The sequence below is a fragment of the Cicer arietinum genome, chromosome 6, assembly GCF_000331145.2.
Source record: "Cicer arietinum cultivar CDC Frontier isolate Library 1 chromosome 6, Cicar.CDCFrontier_v2.0, whole genome shotgun sequence".
NCBI classification, from domain to species: domain Eukaryota; kingdom Viridiplantae; phylum Streptophyta; class Magnoliopsida; order Fabales; family Fabaceae; genus Cicer; species Cicer arietinum.
The window spans coordinates 63962709-63981245 of record NC_021165.2 but is presented as its reverse complement, the minus strand read 5'-3'; the positions used below and the strand labels follow the sequence as shown (position 1 = coordinate 63981245).

General features: G+C 29.4%; 2 protein-coding genes across 3 annotated transcripts; both read right to left on the bottom strand.

The window, feature by feature from the left end:
* Positions 1-5252: 5252 nt before the first annotated feature.
* Positions 5253-6208, bottom strand: LOC101497438 (uncharacterized). The gene is made up of 3 exons (XM_004506058.4): positions 6051-6208; positions 5868-5970; positions 5253-5760 (listed from the first exon to the last, which is right to left on the bottom strand). The coding sequence occupies exons 2-3, from the start codon at positions 5948-5950 to the stop codon at positions 5634-5636; spliced, it is 210 nt and encodes a 69-aa protein (XP_004506115.1). The 5' UTR covers positions 5951-5970; positions 6051-6208; the 3' UTR covers positions 5253-5633.
* Positions 6209-12931: 6723 nt separating this feature from the next.
* Positions 12932-17945, bottom strand: LOC101497976 (aspartic proteinase 36-like). 2 transcript variants are annotated; one of them, XM_004506059.4, is made up of 10 exons: positions 17588-17945; positions 16704-16833; positions 16345-16595; positions 16004-16231; positions 15169-15331; positions 14947-15020; positions 14711-14807; positions 14334-14400; positions 13975-14046; positions 12932-13350 (listed from the first exon to the last, which is right to left on the bottom strand). In XM_004506059.4, the coding sequence occupies exons 1-10, from the start codon at positions 17803-17805 to the stop codon at positions 13169-13171; spliced, it is 1482 nt and encodes a 493-aa protein (XP_004506116.1). In that variant the 5' UTR covers positions 17806-17945; the 3' UTR covers positions 12932-13168. The 2 variants fall into 2 exon arrangements, 1 of the variants encoding a protein (XP_004506116.1); XR_001144165.3 differs by lacking the exon at positions 14334-14400 and having other exon boundaries at positions 13208-13350.
* Positions 17946-18537: the final 592 nt, after the last annotated feature.

The window sequence follows — 18537 nt, the reverse complement described above, 5'->3', positions numbered from 1 at the left end:
CTTCCTTAAGGAAATCCACTTTCTAAACGGCGACTTCCCAAATGATTTCTTTCTTTTTTTTTATTATAAATTTTTTAATTTTTTTTAAATAACAAAAATAATATCTATATATATATATAATTAATATAATTCATAAAAATACATAAATATAAATTTTAAATTACATAATTCATTCATACAAAACTCACAAATTTTACAAAAATTACGATAAAATTAATGTCGAAGGTGGCCTCTAGTACCACATTGTCGATAGAGTGATTTTTATCGTAATTTTTGTAAAACTTGTGATTTTTTTTATGAATGAATTATATAATTTAAAATTTATATATATGTTTTTTTATGAATTATATTAATATATATATATATATATTATTTTTGTTATTTGAATAAAAATTGAAATTATTTTTTATTTAAAAACACCTTTTAACAAGTCGTCAGAAGAGTTGTAACTTAAAAAAAAAGGATATTTAGGTATATAATTTTAAAAATAGAGTATTTGAGTAATTTTATTTGAAGAAATGAGTATTGAAAAAAAAAAACCGATTTTAGTAGCTATACAATTTCAATTTTCTTTTTTAATTCTTATAAATATTTTCTTCAAGTTTTAGACTCACAACAATTTTAGTTCACTCCACAACATTTTGCATCAACAATTTTTGTTCATATAAAATTGAAAGTAAATTGAAACTTTATCACAACGTCACCAAAATTTGCAATTATAGTCTATGATTTTGGTTGGTAAAATTAGCTTATTGCTTATAAAGTAAAGTTACACAACATTTGAGCCACAAAATCTATATATCAACCTTAAGATGAAAACATATTTGATAGTCGAAGTGTGTGTAGGTACACTACATTCGTCGAGGAGAAATCGTCACCATTACCACTAAAGAGCTGCTATCTCCACGTATTCTACCATATATCTAGGCCCACTTTAAATCATTAGCGTCGTTTTTGGGATTCAAACCCAAATAATCCAATGATCCCACAATTATTACTCATGCATTTTCTGATTCGTGGCCCGCAAGAAGGCTACTAGAACGAAAAAGGTAGTAAGCATTGGACCATCTTAACCACCAGTGAGGGATGAAGCCACTTCTTCTTCATCACATGTGAGAAAGGGAAAGAATTAATACCAACAGCTTTGTTAGTATCGAGCCAAGCTTTGAAGCAGAAGTAATGGCAGTCGGTTGGAGAAGTCTATTCCTCCTAAGGACGAAAGAGTCCTATCACCAGTTGATCTCATACCTGCCCAACTAATGCTTATTTTGTTAGTCAATATATGCATTGTCCTAGTCAACATCATTTGATTCTTATACCAACGCTGATTCGGCATGGGATGCCAATTATAGGAACCCTATGTTAGTCTATCTTACATTACAAAAAGAGGTAAAATATTTTTTAGTTATCTAGTACAGAAGTCAGAATTTAGAGGAATTGAAAAATTTGCATTAGTAGCATCACAAGTAAAATATTTATATAAATGTGACAAAACCTACAAATATAATAAAATTAAAGTGTTTGAAATATCTAAGTCTTTGAAACTGTAACATTGACGATATCAAAGTCGTTGATTGAAGCTAACCTGTTAATCTAAATGAAATGAAAATCGCAACGAGAAGGAAAATCAAAACGCCTCAGTAAATCGTTGAAATCGCAACGAGACGGAAAAGCTAACATGTGTGGCGTTTTTGATATAATATGTTCTCTAATAAGAGAATGGTGTAAGCACTTATCATAGAGAAGTCAAATCTATTTATATAAAGTAGAAAGAAAAAAAAAAACCAAGTAGATATGTGATTTTAAGTCAAAAAATTATCTTAAATCACCTCTCTTTAATGAATGAAAAAGAGAAGAGACTAAGAAAAGGAGGAAGTGTCCGGCGTTGCAAACTAGGTCTATCTTTAACTTACTAAGTCTTCCTTAAAGAGGTTTCAATTGCCTTGATTGTAGTTGTAGGTGATGCAGAATGTTGGTGAAGTAATGCATCCGTTAATTTGAAAGTTGTAGTTATGCTCAAAACACGAACTTCGTATACTTTGTAAATACAAGAGTTTAATACTGATATACAATCGTCAAATTTGTTTGAACCGAATGGAGAGTTACAATGGTGAATGAGAGAATGACACCAAAATCAAGATAGTATTCGAATGATAAGTCGTTAAAATGTCACAATCAACTATGAATGTTTTAGTTGATAAGTTAAAATGTCACAATCAACTATGAATGTTTTAGTTGGTAAATCTGGATGAGCGCCACAACAAACTATAAACTCAAAGAACGACTTTCAAGAGCAACATAGAATATAATCTCTACTTTTACAAAATCAAACTCAACATCATATTCTGAATAACATATTAAATTAAATAGAACTCTAGACTCGTTAGACAGATTAACTTAAGAAGTTCAAATTCCCCTTAATATTTATTTGAAGAATAAATGTTAAATTAAATCTTAAAATAAAGTCCTAATAAAAACTAAAACATATACTCAAAGAGTTTTGTTAGGTATACCCAAGTTCTTTCGGTGAAACAAGTTATTCATGAGTTTTATGAGCTTAAAGTTAACGTGGTCAAATTAAAATTCATGCCTTGAAGAATATGCACATAAACAAAGTTAACACATTTACATCCATCTCAAAATACATATAATATGAGAAAGTATCTTGGATTTTTGCTCCTTGCTGGCAGACTTTTCAATAAGGACTTTGACTACATTCTCGATTGAATAGATAGGAAACTTGTTAGCTGGAAGTATAATATTTTAGATCGAGTTGATTGGGTCACTCTTGCTAAATCTGTGTTAACTACTCTCCCTATCTCATGCAAAATCTTTGGATCCCCACTAGTGTGTGAGAAAAAATTAATTCTAGTGTTTTTCGGTTTATTTGGGGCAGCAAGGCTAGTCATTGGGTGAATTGAGATACTATTACTAAACCTTAACATTTAGGTGGTCTTGGTATTCATTCAGCAAATGAAACCAATATCTCTCTTCTTGACAAGCATGTGTGGGACTTTACTACAAAGTCTTGATAAGCTTTGGGTTTGACTTCTATACTTACACCATTCTCATATTTTAAATGCTTAATATAAAGTTAGAGATTTTTATATTTGGTCATCCATACTTAAAGCTTTAGAGACCCTTCATCTGAGATTTGTCGTAGGACTAGGCAAGGGTGATGTCTCTCTATGGTATGATAAATGGCTAGGTGAAGATTACCTATGCAATTTAATTCCTTTTGTTCATATTTCAGATACTAACTTGCATGTGAAAGATATTTTTGAGGAAGGCCAATGGCACTTTAATTGTCTGACTATTGTTGTTCTTGATGGCATTTAGCTTAAGATCAAGAATCACTTTTGTGTTGTATATATTGTTGATATGATCACATGGCAAGATGTAGAGACAACACAACTTGGGAGTCCAAGATGATATTTGGTCTTGGACTTTGAAGCCGAAAATTCCAAAAAATATTAAATTATTTATTTGGATAACATTTCATTATAGTCTTCCCACCAATCACTTTAGGACTCGGCGACATGTGACTATTGACCCTTCTTGTGATAAATGCAATCATCACTTCCCTCAATTTTTAATTTTTAATTTTGATCTCCCTATTTTAACTAATTCGTATTTTTGGTCCCTCTATTTCTTAAAATTGAGACATTTTATAAATCTAATGGATCACATATTTTATTTTATAAAATCTAATAGATTAAATTTAAAAAAATATATAATATTAAGAAAATATTAGATATTTATATAAAATAATATTTATTATAAAAAACTATTCAAAAATAGTTTTTAATCATTTTAAAACTAATTAATTCTAAAAATAGTTTTATTTATTATTACTCTGATTTCAAAGTTTATTATTTTAAAAACTGTTTTTGGAAGAATTTTTAATTATTATTTTTATTACTAATATTCTTATCATATTTAAAAGAAAACATAATGTAAATAAAAATTTATTTTTTATCATAAAATAGAATTTTACTAAAAATAAAATATTTTCTTAAGAAAAAAATTATTTTTTAAAATAAAAAACATAACTTAATTTTTTTTCATTATTAAAAAAAAATCAAGAATTTTTAATTATTAATTTAAATATGATGGTGGTTAGTGGTGGTTAATTTTTAACCAATTCTCATATTGTTTGATTAATTATGTCTTTTAACCAATTTTTTATTTGTGCAATTTAGGTTATGTATTTGAATGTAGTAATGTGTAACAGAAAGAAGAGAAAAAAAAGTTGAACGTTTATAATGCATATCTGAAAAGTTCTATAATAAGGATTTTTTTATAACGTTAGTATCGTTCTCTATTTTTGTCTTGAAAGTTTATGTCACCGTAAAGAAAATAGTACCTAATAATATCGCATCTTTCAAACTCAACACCTCCAATAAGTTTATCAAATGAACGTCATTAACAAATTTTCATTCAATTATAACCCAACAATACTATATATGCTTTGGAAAAAACAAGAGAAAAAGAGAGAAGAGTACCAATAGAGGTACTAATAAGTACTCACGTGATTAAATCCTAAATAGAGGTAAAAAAATGTGCAATACCCAATAGATACTATTGCTCTAAGCTTCCCCATTAAAAATGCTCTTAAATTGCACCTATTGGAGATGCTTTGTGACACTTGTGTATCTTGAATATGTCACATTCGACTTTGATTCCAAATTTCAGTGATCATGTTTTCTCTCCAACAAAATCGAGTCTTCACAAATTTCCAAAATCTAGTCGGGTACTTAAACATATACAACAATTTTGTCAATGGCACCAATCTCTAATCAGAACCTCTGTTTTAGTTTAAAGACAGGCAGGAGAAGGACCAGCAATGTAAAAAGCAAAATATTAGTCCAACCAAGATTGGGGCAATGAACAAAATGCATCTTTCTGCCATAAAAACATGAAACTTTACTGTATAGTTTTTCCCCAACAAATTGAACTGATATTTAATTTTAAATAAATAATGTATACTTATATTCACAATAGTTTTAAGACATGCATAAAAAACGAAGAGTAATGGTATTAGAATACAAAACTTGACACAAAATAGAACACATATACAATACTTTCACATTTTATGAAAAACAAAACATAACCTGTCTTTATACGGTGTTGTATTTGTGTCCCATTTTGTATCAAATTGTGTTCTAATAACATTACTCAAAAACAAAATGCAATCCAATCAAGGCACCAATCCAATTCAACTAAACATACACTTAGGTTTGGCGTGGGAGTAAGCTAGAATTATCGTCTTATCATACAATGAATGTATAGAATCAAATTTACAAACCTGAAACCAAACTACACATTGCCAAATGCTCATGTTGCCAAAGAGCTTAAAACTACTCTTTGAACGAGCAATACAATATTCATTGCAAAACGAAACTTATTATAGTAATTATTATTACTACTAATTTTCTTATTAAAAAGATTCAAAATTACCGAGTGACATAAATAAACCATGATACAGATTGATGAACTAGAATTTATTATTATTGTATTACAACAGAAAAGAACTTCCATACCCTGAGTTAGTTGCATTGCAAGACTTGAAATTCAAATTCAATCAAGTTAAATAAACTTGGTCTGAAATAGATTCTCAAGTTTCTTCTTCTTCATTTCTTCTGGTAAGTCTCATGATCAGGACCAATATCACGTGAACCAGTGTTAATGTAAGGACCTCGAAAAGTAGCTTGTGGTGGAAGTGGCTTTGTTGGATCAATAACCGGTTTCTTTGAAGAACTGAAACAATTCAAAAAACAAAACAAACAAAAAATTATCAACTCAACAAATAAATAAAAAAATCATAATTATAGAGAATTGCTACGAATTAAATCAAATTAACTTACGCCATGTAGAATGGAAACGCCATGCCTGCTGAAGCAAAAACAACTAAACCAGCCGCAACCGCTAAATTGCGTCCTCGTCCCATGGATTCCAAAATCGAAAACCCTAAATTGGTTTTGTGAGTGTTAGTTATAATTTAGAATAATAATGAAACCATAATAATTCAAATATTCTGACAAAATAACCTCTAAAATGGTACAAATCCTTTTTATATTTTTCTATGGAACATTGTTTGTTGCAAAGCTACCATCTTAATCTTGAGGAACCCATAGCAGAGTAGCTTCTGTTCTGCCTCTTTGTTTTGGCAATTGGGAAATTGAGAATGCGACAAGGTTTTTTTTTGGGGGTCCAATATTGTAATGAATTAGCTTATTTAGGCCCGGCCCGTTATTGGAGTTGTATATTGAGGAGTCCCTAATAGCACCCGACAAATACTTTCAACACCACTCTCTCTTATTTTTCATCTACCTAATAATTTTTTTGAGTAAAACTAATATTTTATCATTTATTCAAATCGAAAAAAATTATACTGATAAACAACAATGCAATTCAAGGAAGTGTTTACATAAACTAGTGGAGGATCGATGCTTAAAGTGAAATAAATACAATTTTATTGTGCTTCCATAACGCTTATGAGATAAATACACAAAACTTCAATTTAATTCCCTGTATCATATATATTGGTCAAACCGGCTGATAGGGGCTTACGACTTAGTCTATGTGAGGTCCAAATCAGGCCAGACTTTTTGTTAAACAAATAAGGGCAAGGCTTCTAAATAAGTCTATTTAGTTAAAAGGTCAAGCTACAAGCACATAATAAGCCTTTTAGGCTTATTAGGCCAACCTATTTAAATAAATATAAATAATATTATTTTGCTACATTAATTATTATATTAAATTTTGATCTTGTTATATATTCAACTTTTAGTAATTTACACATATTAACCGTATTTAGTTTATGACATATTTAAATGTATTCTTATAAAATATAATTTAAGTATAATATATATAAAGTCATATTCTTCAAAATGTGATGTTAAATTTCAAAATAAAACTTAATTTCATTGACATATTAACTCACTAATCTATTTAAAGATATGTTTGATCACTTATTCAAAAATGTAAAAACGAAATAGGCTTTTAAGTAGACTAACAAGCCATATAGGCTTCTAACAAGATCAGACTCGGGCCTAAAAAGTAAGTCTATGACAGACCACAAAAAAAGCTTAGGCTTTAAATTTTTTGACATACCAGGCTCAAGCCTAACAAAGTCTAGCTCAGCCCAACCTATTCCCACCCCTAATTGTTACTCAATCAATTAGAAATTTGGTGATACGATTTTAACCTTGTCATAACCACTATTTACTGTTTAGTAATTGTCTTTTCATCCTTATTAGATCTAAAAGTGTAATCCTTATTAGATCTAACAATATTTTTCTCGATTCCCGAGTATAATTGTTATCACAAATGTACTCAATATTTTAAATTGGTCTATTTTGACGTGGACACTCACATTTCACATATTACTCTACAGAGAGACCCTATACTTAAGTCATATTATTCTGGATGTATGAATAACAATTGATACGACAATTTTCATCAAAGAGATTACATTGTGACCTGGTTGGCTAATTATGGATGCACAATATTTCAAATGAGATTTACGTGTGTGTGTGTGTGCACGTGTGTGTGAAACTACAATATCACTATTCAACCTCCCTTCTAGTGATATTTTATAAATAGTTTTTCATAAAATAAAAAAATTAGTAAAATATTGTTATAGATTCTAAAAAACCTCATGCATTTTAAAGGACCTCTTTATATCTTAGGCCACCTTGCTTTTAACAAGATACACACACTTGTTTTTACAAGGAATACTAATTATTTTTATTTATTTGAGAGACGAGGTAGGTGATTTTTAAGTTTAAATATGTTTTTGTTCCTTGCAATTATAATATTTTTTATTTTAATCCTCGTATATTTTGTTGTTTACAAAAATTGTAACGTCATTAAAACATAATTATTTTTTAACCAAAAAAAACCTAAATATGATTAAATCATAACATTTTTTAACCTAAAATTTATCCAAATGTTTCAGTCTTCTTCCATAAAAAATAAAAATAAAAAAACCTAAATGGTGTCTTCTTCTTCATTATTTCAGTCCTCTTCCTCATCATAATTCTCATCATCGTCACCAACTTCTTCATCCATTTGAGATTCACCACCATATTCAAATTCAAATTCATCGTTATCATAATCTTTTTCTTCGTCTGGTGGTACTTGTTGGACAATGGTGGGTTATAGTATTGACTCTGAATGATAGTTTTTCTTCTTGGCGTAGAGATTAAGGAATTTTATAGGAGAGTATGGAAAAGTCCAAAAGTGATAGTAGAATTTGGTTGTAGAGGAAGGGAGGGAGGAAGGGCAAAGAAGAAAGTCCAAGTCCTAGATAGTAATTGTAAGGGGTGACGAAGGAATTCTCCATGGTGACAGGGTTGATCCTTTAATTAAATTCATTCCGCTTTTCCAATTTTTATTTTATTTTATGAATTGCGACACAATGTGAGTAATTCTACAACGAGAAGAGAATTGAAAAGACGAAGAAGAAGAAGAAGAATGCACAATTTAATTTTTTTTTTTTATAGAAGAAGACTGAAATATTTGGGGTTAATTTTAGGTTAGAAAATGTTGTAATTTAATTATATTTAGGTCTTTTGTTATAAAATAGTTATGTTTTAACGGTGTTACAATTTTTGTAACACAAATTAGATAGAAGAATTATTTTAAAATGAAATTATATATGTAAGGATGTTAATTAAACAAAAAATTTACGATGACCAAAATAAATAAATAAATTATAATTGTACTAATCAAACACATATTTAACTTTTTTTTTAAGTTAAAAATTTCTTAAAATAAAAAGTACAAGAAAAGAAAAGGAGATATTAATTATAGAATAAATTGGTGGTTTAATCTTATCTTTATCTGGTGATGAGTCCAACAATGCTATTTTTGGTATTATAACTTGATGGTGACAATGTGTAGGTCTAGATGTGCACTACACTATATGTTCTCATACCTGTATTAATTGGAAAAATATATGTCTTTGTATAGATTGAGACATCGATATCCCTATACTTAAGTCTCAGTTGCCCGCAGTTTAACCATAATACATAATAAAATATCATTGTAACTAAATTAATAACCTATTTTTTAAATTGAATCTTAAAAAATTACAAATGAAGGTATTTAGATTAGTTTATAACAAAGAAGAAACACAAGCTATATGGAAGATTTAATTTACTTGACAAATATCGAAATTATTAGGTTGGATATCATCGTTCCGTATTCAAATTTGAGATCTCGTAGTTATGTACGAATTTTTTCACTATTTTATCTAAAGACAAAATAAATAAATATACACAAATATTTGGAATAATGTGGTTTTTTCACTATTAAGTTTTTTTCCTATCATTTTCTTTTATAAACCAAATATATTATTAAAAAGTCATTTTTTATTAAAAAAATTATTTTAAATGTGGTTTTAGACCTTCAAATTTATTAGGCCGACTTTGCTTTGGTTGGATTTTTCACCATTTGATCCCTTAAAATGCAACTCTGAATAGAGATGTACATGGATTGAGTTAATCCATCCAACAAGACTAATCCAACCTAGATCAACCCAAAAATATACTTTGGATCAGGTAAATATGTGTAAATGAGTGATTTGAGTTTCACAAAATATCAAACCTCTCCAAATTTTCGATACAATGGTAAAGTTAAACTCAACCCATTTTAAATAACCCAATTTCTAAAAATTATTTGGTAACTTTAAGATGTTGCGCTTCAATTATTTTGATGCTTGCGAGCATTTTATGCAATTATAGAAACCATGCAACTTTAGTTATATTGATGTTTGCAGTGCAAATATTTTACGATAAATATTATGATTTTGATATTCTCATTATTTTACGATGAATTATATGTTTATCATGCAAATATTATATAATATATATTAGATGCTATAAAAAAATAGTGAAAATAAGTTATATCATTTTTTTTAAAATTAAGATTGTGTAATTTTTTAAAAAAAGAATATGATAGACCATTATTAACAGTTAAATTTTTAAAATAAATGTAGGTATTTGAGTACCCAAACTCTATCCAAACCAACACACGTACAACCTAAATGTGATGTCCATCTTCTTGGCACAACGACAAGTTGAGATTGGCACTTGTATCAGTTTGTTATGGCCCTCTTCTATTGGTTATTAGCCAGCATGACACCTAGTGTAGGAGAAGGCTTGGGCATTACTTACTGTGCTAAATAGCTTTTGTCCATGAATTTTTATAGGGTAATTGTCAAATTGGATAGTAAGCAAGTAGTGTATGATGTGTCCAATTAAAAATTTGTCACTTTTTTTTTAATTGGAGAAGGAAAACAAATTATTAATTAAAATGACAGAAATAACTAATTTATAACTGTTTTTTAAGATATTTGAACTCCATACTTGAAATTAAAAGATTAAATTTTTTTTACTAAACTAACACTCAAAATATTAAATTTGTTATTAAAAATATTGGTATGTTCTACTAGCTAATTGTAGAGAGTCTTTTATCTATCAACCACAATTACTAAGTTGTGTTTGATAGGTGACAAGTAAATGACACTTCTCATACTTTAACAAAGGCATCTCTTCTAAAGCAACAGTGCTAGTGTTGGAAATCTCTCCTGGTTAATTTTTCTTTTTTTATGTTGTATATTATCACGAGCAAGAATAGCTAAGTTATTTTACTAGGATTTGATGAACTTCCTTAAATTTATTATGTAGTTTTATTTTGGCTCTATGAATGTTATTTAATTTTATGTCTCTTTTTGTGATCATTTTTGCATAATGTTTTTCAAAGTTTGATCATCATTAATTATGATGATTTCAAGTTCACTTGTGCCATTTAAAAATAGGTGAAAAAACTGAAAACTAAGATTCATTGTCATGAACGTTTTGATCATAGGAATCTTGTGGAACAACTATGTGTTTTTATAAATGCCCAATCTTAATGCTTTATTTTGTATTAAATCACCTAAGAGATTAAGAGTTTTTATTGAAAAATATAGATTATTAGGCAAGAAATTGTCCTTAAGATTTAAACTACTTGCGACTGATTTTAAATGGTTTCATAGATAATTTAATCGCATAACAGTGAAAGCGCAAGTCTTTTACAGCGTTTGTTCAAAAGGCGCTGTAAAATCTATGTAACATCATGTGGGAGCACTATATTTTACCGCGCTTGTTTTTAAAGCGCTCCAAAAGCGCTGTAAAACATTATGTTGGGGCGCTTCATTTTACAGTGTGTACAAGCGTTGTAAAAGCTTGTAAACATTATGTGCAAGCGTTATATGACCCTACAACAGCGCTTGTCAAAAAAGCGTTGTTATATCCTCCGTTATTTTTAAAATATATTTACAACAGCGCTTGTATTTAATAAGCGCCGTAAAAGGCGCACTATAAAATGACATTTTTTTTGTAGTGACATTTCAAATTACTTTTGGTTATAATAATTATTCCAACTATTTATCTTTCATCTATGTAAAATTAACTTCACTGCGTAGATAAAAAAATAACAATGCATTCCACGTCCGTACATGTAATTAATTTTTTATACTCATAGATACAAACTTTTACCAAAGATATATATATATATATATATATATATATATATATATATATATATATCTATTTTTCTCCCAACATTATCTATTTTACTACTTACACCCCTCAAATTTTTTTAAAAACCAAAATTTTTAAATTGTCCTTCTCTTTATTTCAATCTTCTTCCTCTTCATTAATCTAACTCATCTTCTTCCTCTTCATTTTATCTTCATCATCTTCTCCATTTTCTTCAATCATCATCAATCATCTTCAGCATCTTCATCAATCATCTTTTACTGAGTTTTTTATCTTGAGTTTCGTCATTAATCAGTTCACGTAAACTTACGTGAATTGAGTTCGCATAGTTATTTTAATAGCAATCTTAAAGCGCATACGTTTATGTGAATTAAGATTGTGTACATCTTGAGATTTATATTTTTTTCCCAAGATACGTAAATTCAGTTTACGTAACGTCACAACGTACGTAAACTGAGTTCACGTACAATCCTCAGATTTAGAAGGAAAAAAACTCGAACTCAAAAACAAAACAATAAACATACTTTCTTAGGTCACTTTAACCACAATGTGAAGATGAAACTGATGGGGTGTATGTTATGAGTTAGTGATGTGAGTTTTGAATGATTATGAGTTAGGGTTGGTGAGGTATGTTGATTTTGTGATATGTGAGTTATGAGATGTTAAGAATGGTGATGAATAGAGAAATGAAATTAAAAATGTTACAAATATAAAAGGGCATTTTGGATTTTCTTTTTTTTAAAAAAAGAGGGATGTAGATAGTAAAGTGAGGGGTACGGGTAGCAATTTTGTATATCTTTTACATATCAAATGCACTTAACATAGTTGTAACTTTTGTTTACACTAGCTGTGACTTAATTTCAAATTTCAAATTCACTAATAAGTAGGTTATACGTAAATTTTATTCTAATATTATAATAATAAATAATATTTATATTTATCAAAATAGACCGTATGATAGATCTAAAAAAATTTAGTGGTATAAAATCCGACTTTTTATCTAAATAGATTTCAAAAAAGTTTTAGCATTGTTTGACTTGGTTACTTTTTCCCCCTTAAATATAAATATGAATACTTAAATATCCTACTCAATTCCTCTTTTCCCCTCCTCCATCTGTGTGTCTTTATAACAATAATTAACAGTCATAACCCTATTAAACTAAACATCACTTTTCATTCCCCGTGTGTTTAAAACAATTATTAACAGTCACAACCCTACTAAATTTCACCTTTCATTCTATATCTTTTTTTATATATAATACCTTTCATTCTATTTTTAAAAGACACCAAATCCTACAACTATAGTTTTACTTTAATCAAATCAACAATGTTCATGCAGAAACTTTTGTAAAAAACTCAAATAAAAAAACACACCAAAAGAACAAAGTATAACTTGTATTTATGATTAAACCATTGATCATTGAATTTACAATACTGAGAAACATGGTTGATAAAGCGTGACTTACATTAACAGAGAAACCTACTGTGCAGAAAGAAGGCACAAGGCAACAATTCAAGTAAATAACATTTGTCTTGCCGATTGCCACTTATATACCAGCAAGAGAATATACATATACATAGTAAAAAAAGAATATAGTCAGTTCCAACTTCACATGCTACAAGAATACAAAACAGCATATCAGTGTTATGTGCATGAAGAGAGCAAAAACCCCTCTTCTCTTTATTGACAACTCGTGAGATCCAACGCGTAAAGAAGTGCTGCCACTTAGCTCTCCTGTGTTGACAAACTCGCTTCTTCCCTTACCAGTTGATGCAGAAACATTAACCGACCATGAACCTATATTAATGAATTTTATATTTAACATATTAGAATATGATGTTCAAGAAAACCACATATATAGACAATTTACCTCAGCATTTAAAAAATTGAAAGTTAGTTTTCAATTTGGTCTTGTTGTCTACTTATAAAGTATCATTGTACTAGCCTAAAAGACATATGACATAAGAATTCACTCTCATTCTTTCCTGCTCCAACCCTGAAGGAAAAAATAATAATTTCTTGGTTGAGGAAGGGAGTGCAAAACTACAAATGCATAGAAACCTTATGACCTAAAGAAAAAAAAAACTTATTTTGTGCATACATATATATTCTGTTTGTAATAAAATGTAAGCAAAATTTACCTTATCTAAGTTGTAACAAATTATAAGCAAAAGTTGACACTTAACATCCTATTTAATCATAGTATATGAAAAATGCCATTCATAATTAATGACTCTTTTCTTTATGCAATTAAAATAAATGAGATGAGGGGTAGTTTGGATAATGAAATTGAACTCTTAAATGAAATTAACAAAAATATATGTGAATAACTAATTATCTTAATAAGTCTGTAAGTGGTTAATTTTGCTTATATACACGACAATTACTATGTGCTTTTAATGTAGGGCAGATGAAACTTACAGTCATAGTTAGCCCATCCAATGCGTTGACTGGCAAGATCATAGACAAAGATTTTGTCTTTTAATACAAGGTCTGCCAGAAAAGAATAGTGTTGTCAGCATCATGAATTGATATTTTGGCAGACTTTAAAGCTCCAACTAAAGCACCATCAACATTGTCCAGGGGCATGGAATACAAAATTAAAGGGGGGATTGTAATGTGTGGCCATAATTAACTGATCAGTAATAATCAACATAAAACCTATCTTTCTAATTACATCTTCATGATTCAATTATTTTAGTTTAACTTCTATCAAATGCAAAACTTATTTTATGTATATTTTCAATGTATCACAGAATTGTTACGAACTGTCATTATACCTCCTAGAATTGTTACATCTTGACCTACGATTTTCTGAAAGCCAATACACCACACTGAACCATCTCCCTATAAAAGTATAAAACACACAAGTTTATATCATTCAACTAGTTAGATAACATTCATAATAGAAAACAAAAAAATAGAAAGTATAACTGTACCACACTAGGCTGCTTAGAAACAGAAGTGAAATCAAAATCAGGTTTTAAGCAGCAGAGAATGGAAGGAAATAAAATAATCACACGTTATAGATGATGAATCTTCAGCCATAACAAAGTATATATAACTTGCTCAAACTTAAATCAACGTGCAAATCATGCAACCAAGACATTAACCTGCAAAAAATTGAATAAATGGAAATTGAAGCTTGAATACTTACAATGTAGTTCTGCTTTATAAGGTAGTCCTGTTGTCCTAAAACCAGAGACGCACCACCGGCAAAGTTCAGACTCACTTGAGGAAAGACATCAAGGCCACTAAACACAGTATAAACAGAAAGAGGTAGAGAAAGGGTGTTAAGAACTCAAGAATCTATGTTTTAAGCATCCGATCGGGAAAAAAATGTCAGAAAATAATCTATTTAACATCTATGATTTATGAAAAGTTCCACTTAACCTGGTGGTTATCAAGTAACACTGATTTCCTGTGGAAAGAACAGTGTGCACAGATTGTGGAATAGCAGCTGTAAGCTACACAAAGAACGATATTTCTTTTAAATATAGACAAACCTTTTACAAACAAAACTCCATGTCATTTTTGCTAACTATACATGAATAATCAAAGCAATATCCATTGTTGATCAACTGGATGAAAAAAAATTACTTAAGCAAAACTCACTGCATTAATAAAGGGAGTGTAAGCCTCTTCTGCAATGTATGCCAAAGTTGTTCCAGAATCAATAATGGTACCTCTATTGTTTGATGTAGCAAAAATAGCAGAATCAATTGGTACAATTTGGCCATTGACAGAGATGCTCAGCAGATTTAGATTATAATGCGGCCTGAAATATTGACCATACAATTAATCTTAATGTAAATCTTCAATCAAAGAAGATGGCCATTTCAGTACAAATATATTTTTGCCAACAACACATTTAAATTTTCAAACTCTTGTTCAACTTCTGTAAAATTTTTAAGAAACCATAATGAATGACATTTTGGTTAAGAAAAAGAAAAAAAACAAAAGGAAGTTGCTGTAATTGTTAAAAACTATCAAACTGCCAAATACACAAATTTAGGTGTGCATTTTACAATCATATTTCCAAATAGTGTGCAAGAAATTATAAATTGATTTCAATTTCAAGATTTATAGTCTCTGGAAACTTCATATAGATAAACGTTATTTCACAAGATGACTTAATAGAAGCTCAGAGAGCCAAGTGACTTCCACTACTGAACACTTGCCATGTATCAAAATTTAATAGGATCCTATGAACATAGGCAAGAAGCTCCATTTACTAAACATTTTTCTTTTATGATCTCATACAGAAAGTCAACACTTGATGAACAAATTTAATATAAATCAAATATATAATCTAAATGATAAAGGTTGTCTTTAAATTTATTAAAGCCTTTAAGCTAGCTTCATTTGACAGACCATTCAGATGACAAACAGCAAGTGTTTATATATATAAATGATAAATGTAGCATTTTATTCCAATGGAAGAACATACTGTGACGGAACGAGGGGACTATAAACTATGTTTGGCTCCACAATCTCACCAAGAACCAATAAGCCGCCACCACTACTATCTCCTTTCAGGCAATGGGAGAACACTCTTGGTGCTATTCCTTGTGAAGAGAGTTGGGAAATTACTGACATGCCCTGTTGCCCAAATCCAAATATGCCATCAATTGCTCTATCAGACTTTGTCAAGTCCCCTGTTTGCTGGTTGCTACAACTGTTCCATTCCACAACACAACATCAAAGACATAAAGGCAATGCTTTCCAAGCTCAAACCAACAAATATGAAAAAATTAAAAAGGGATCTAATTTCAACAATTTAAAGCTCACCCAAAAACCACATGCGCTGAAGAATTTGACAACAAAGATTCCTCAGAAATACTAGCAAAATGCATCAAGTCCGACACATAATAGCCGGATGTGCCGCTACCATCTCCATACTGGAATACATAAGTGCATTGGTTGTTCTGACCAGAACAGCTGCTATCTGATGACTGGACTCCATTCTTGCACCTTTGATCAGAACAAGAGATCAATGAAGACGTCGATGAACTCCTGGGATCGAAGTAATTGAGCTGAATCTGTAACAAAATCCAACAATAATGAACAAAGTTCACAAAACCCACGGTATATTGATTGATCAAATTGTTGTAGCATTGATTTAACAAACAAGTTAAAAGGGAATTTACTTGGAGTCCACTTGTTTGAGGACAACCATTGCAGGAAGCACAACTAACCCAAAGAACATCACTACCAGTGTCAATCTGTACATAAAATTCTCTTGGAGGAGTACCCAAATTCACCTTTGTAAAATAGAGCCTGAAATAAGCCACAAATTTCAATTTTTGTTTTTAAAAATACAATAATTGACAAGCAGAAAACACAAAGAAAAGCAAGACAAAACCAACCAACATAGGGAATTATGAAGGAGAAAAATTTACGGCCGTTTACTTTCCTGTTTCCAATTTCACTTCAACGAATAACAATAAGAGAATATAAATCCAACATTTCTCTCACAATTTTCTTTTCCAATCACTGAAAACAGATCTAGCATTTTCACAAATTTAGAAAAATTTCAAAATACTATTTTTCATAGTTTCTAAAACTGCATTGTTCCTAACTTGTCTTCGAAACTATTCAGTACACCAGTCTTTCATCTCTTAGTTAACAATTTGAAATGAACACAAATTCCTATAGAGTCAGTTTAATGGTAAAAGTTTAACAATGTAACAAGGGACAAAGTTTGAATTCAGTAAACAACCGTTGTAAAATAGTCATTAGTCTCACTTATATTAACAATAACTTCTCCTTCCCCAATTTAGGAAAAAAAATGTCTTAATTTTTTTTAAAAAAAAAGAATGAAACTATTTTTAGAAAGTAAGCATGGAACCGTGTATTATTTCCATCAACAATTATTACAAATATAATTATCTTCGAAGTTAAAATTAAAGAAATTAAAAGTAAAACATAACCAAACCATAACAAAGCAAGGAAGAAATCAATGATTGAAACTAGTAATAATAAAGCAAAAAGAAAAAGTAAGTAATTTGATTAAAAAAGAAAAGAAAATTACCCAGCTTTAGTGGTATCGAAGGATCCTTTAACAGGAAAATCAACAACATAATTAGTAGACTGCAAAAATCTACTGCGATGTCTGAAAGAATCCAATGCTTTGAGTTCATTCAACTCCACTCCGTGATTGGAAGGAAAAGCTCTTTCAAGTGTTAGAGTCACCGGAGAAGCAGCCGCCGAGAGAAGCGTGACGGCGAAGAGAATAGCGACGGTTATCATTGGTGTGTGTCGGTGGAAGCAAAGAAGGGAAAGTGAGTAGAGAGAATTGTGATTATTGTTTATGGAATACGAAAACACGAAAATTGGAGTTGTGAGTGTTGATGTGTTTCATGATCACACACTCGCTCAGACGCAAATTACAGACTCAAAAAAGAAACAAAGAAAGAAAGAGATTATGTGTACCAACGTCTAAGGCCAATAGCAAGAGAAATCTTAATATAGTAATATTCTTTCAAAGTATATTAGTAAATAATTGAATAATATATTTCACAACTTCTACAATACAATCCAAAGTAAAATGAGTATCGTTATTATAAATTTTTTATCAATCATTTTCTTTAATTTATATATACATATATATAATACTATAGTATTTATTAAAATTTATTTAATTAAGAATTTTAATAAATAAATAAATAATATATTATAATTTAATTTTAATAGAATAAAAATATATTAATTTTTTAATATACCAGAAGCACGTGATAATAATAATTGGCAAAACTTTGAAACCTGTGCAAGTTGCAAGTTTGAAGCAAGCATAACTCAAAAGCGGATTACGTTTTTTTTGTCTAAAAAGGAAAATAGATTACGTAAAAGATAATGCTGGCTTATTTTTTCATAATACATTTTTCACGTTTGTAGTATTTTTATTATAAGATCGAGAAATTTTGGGGAAGTAGAGGAAAAAATAGAAAAAAAAAATTATTTTTTAAAAAGAATGTATTTATA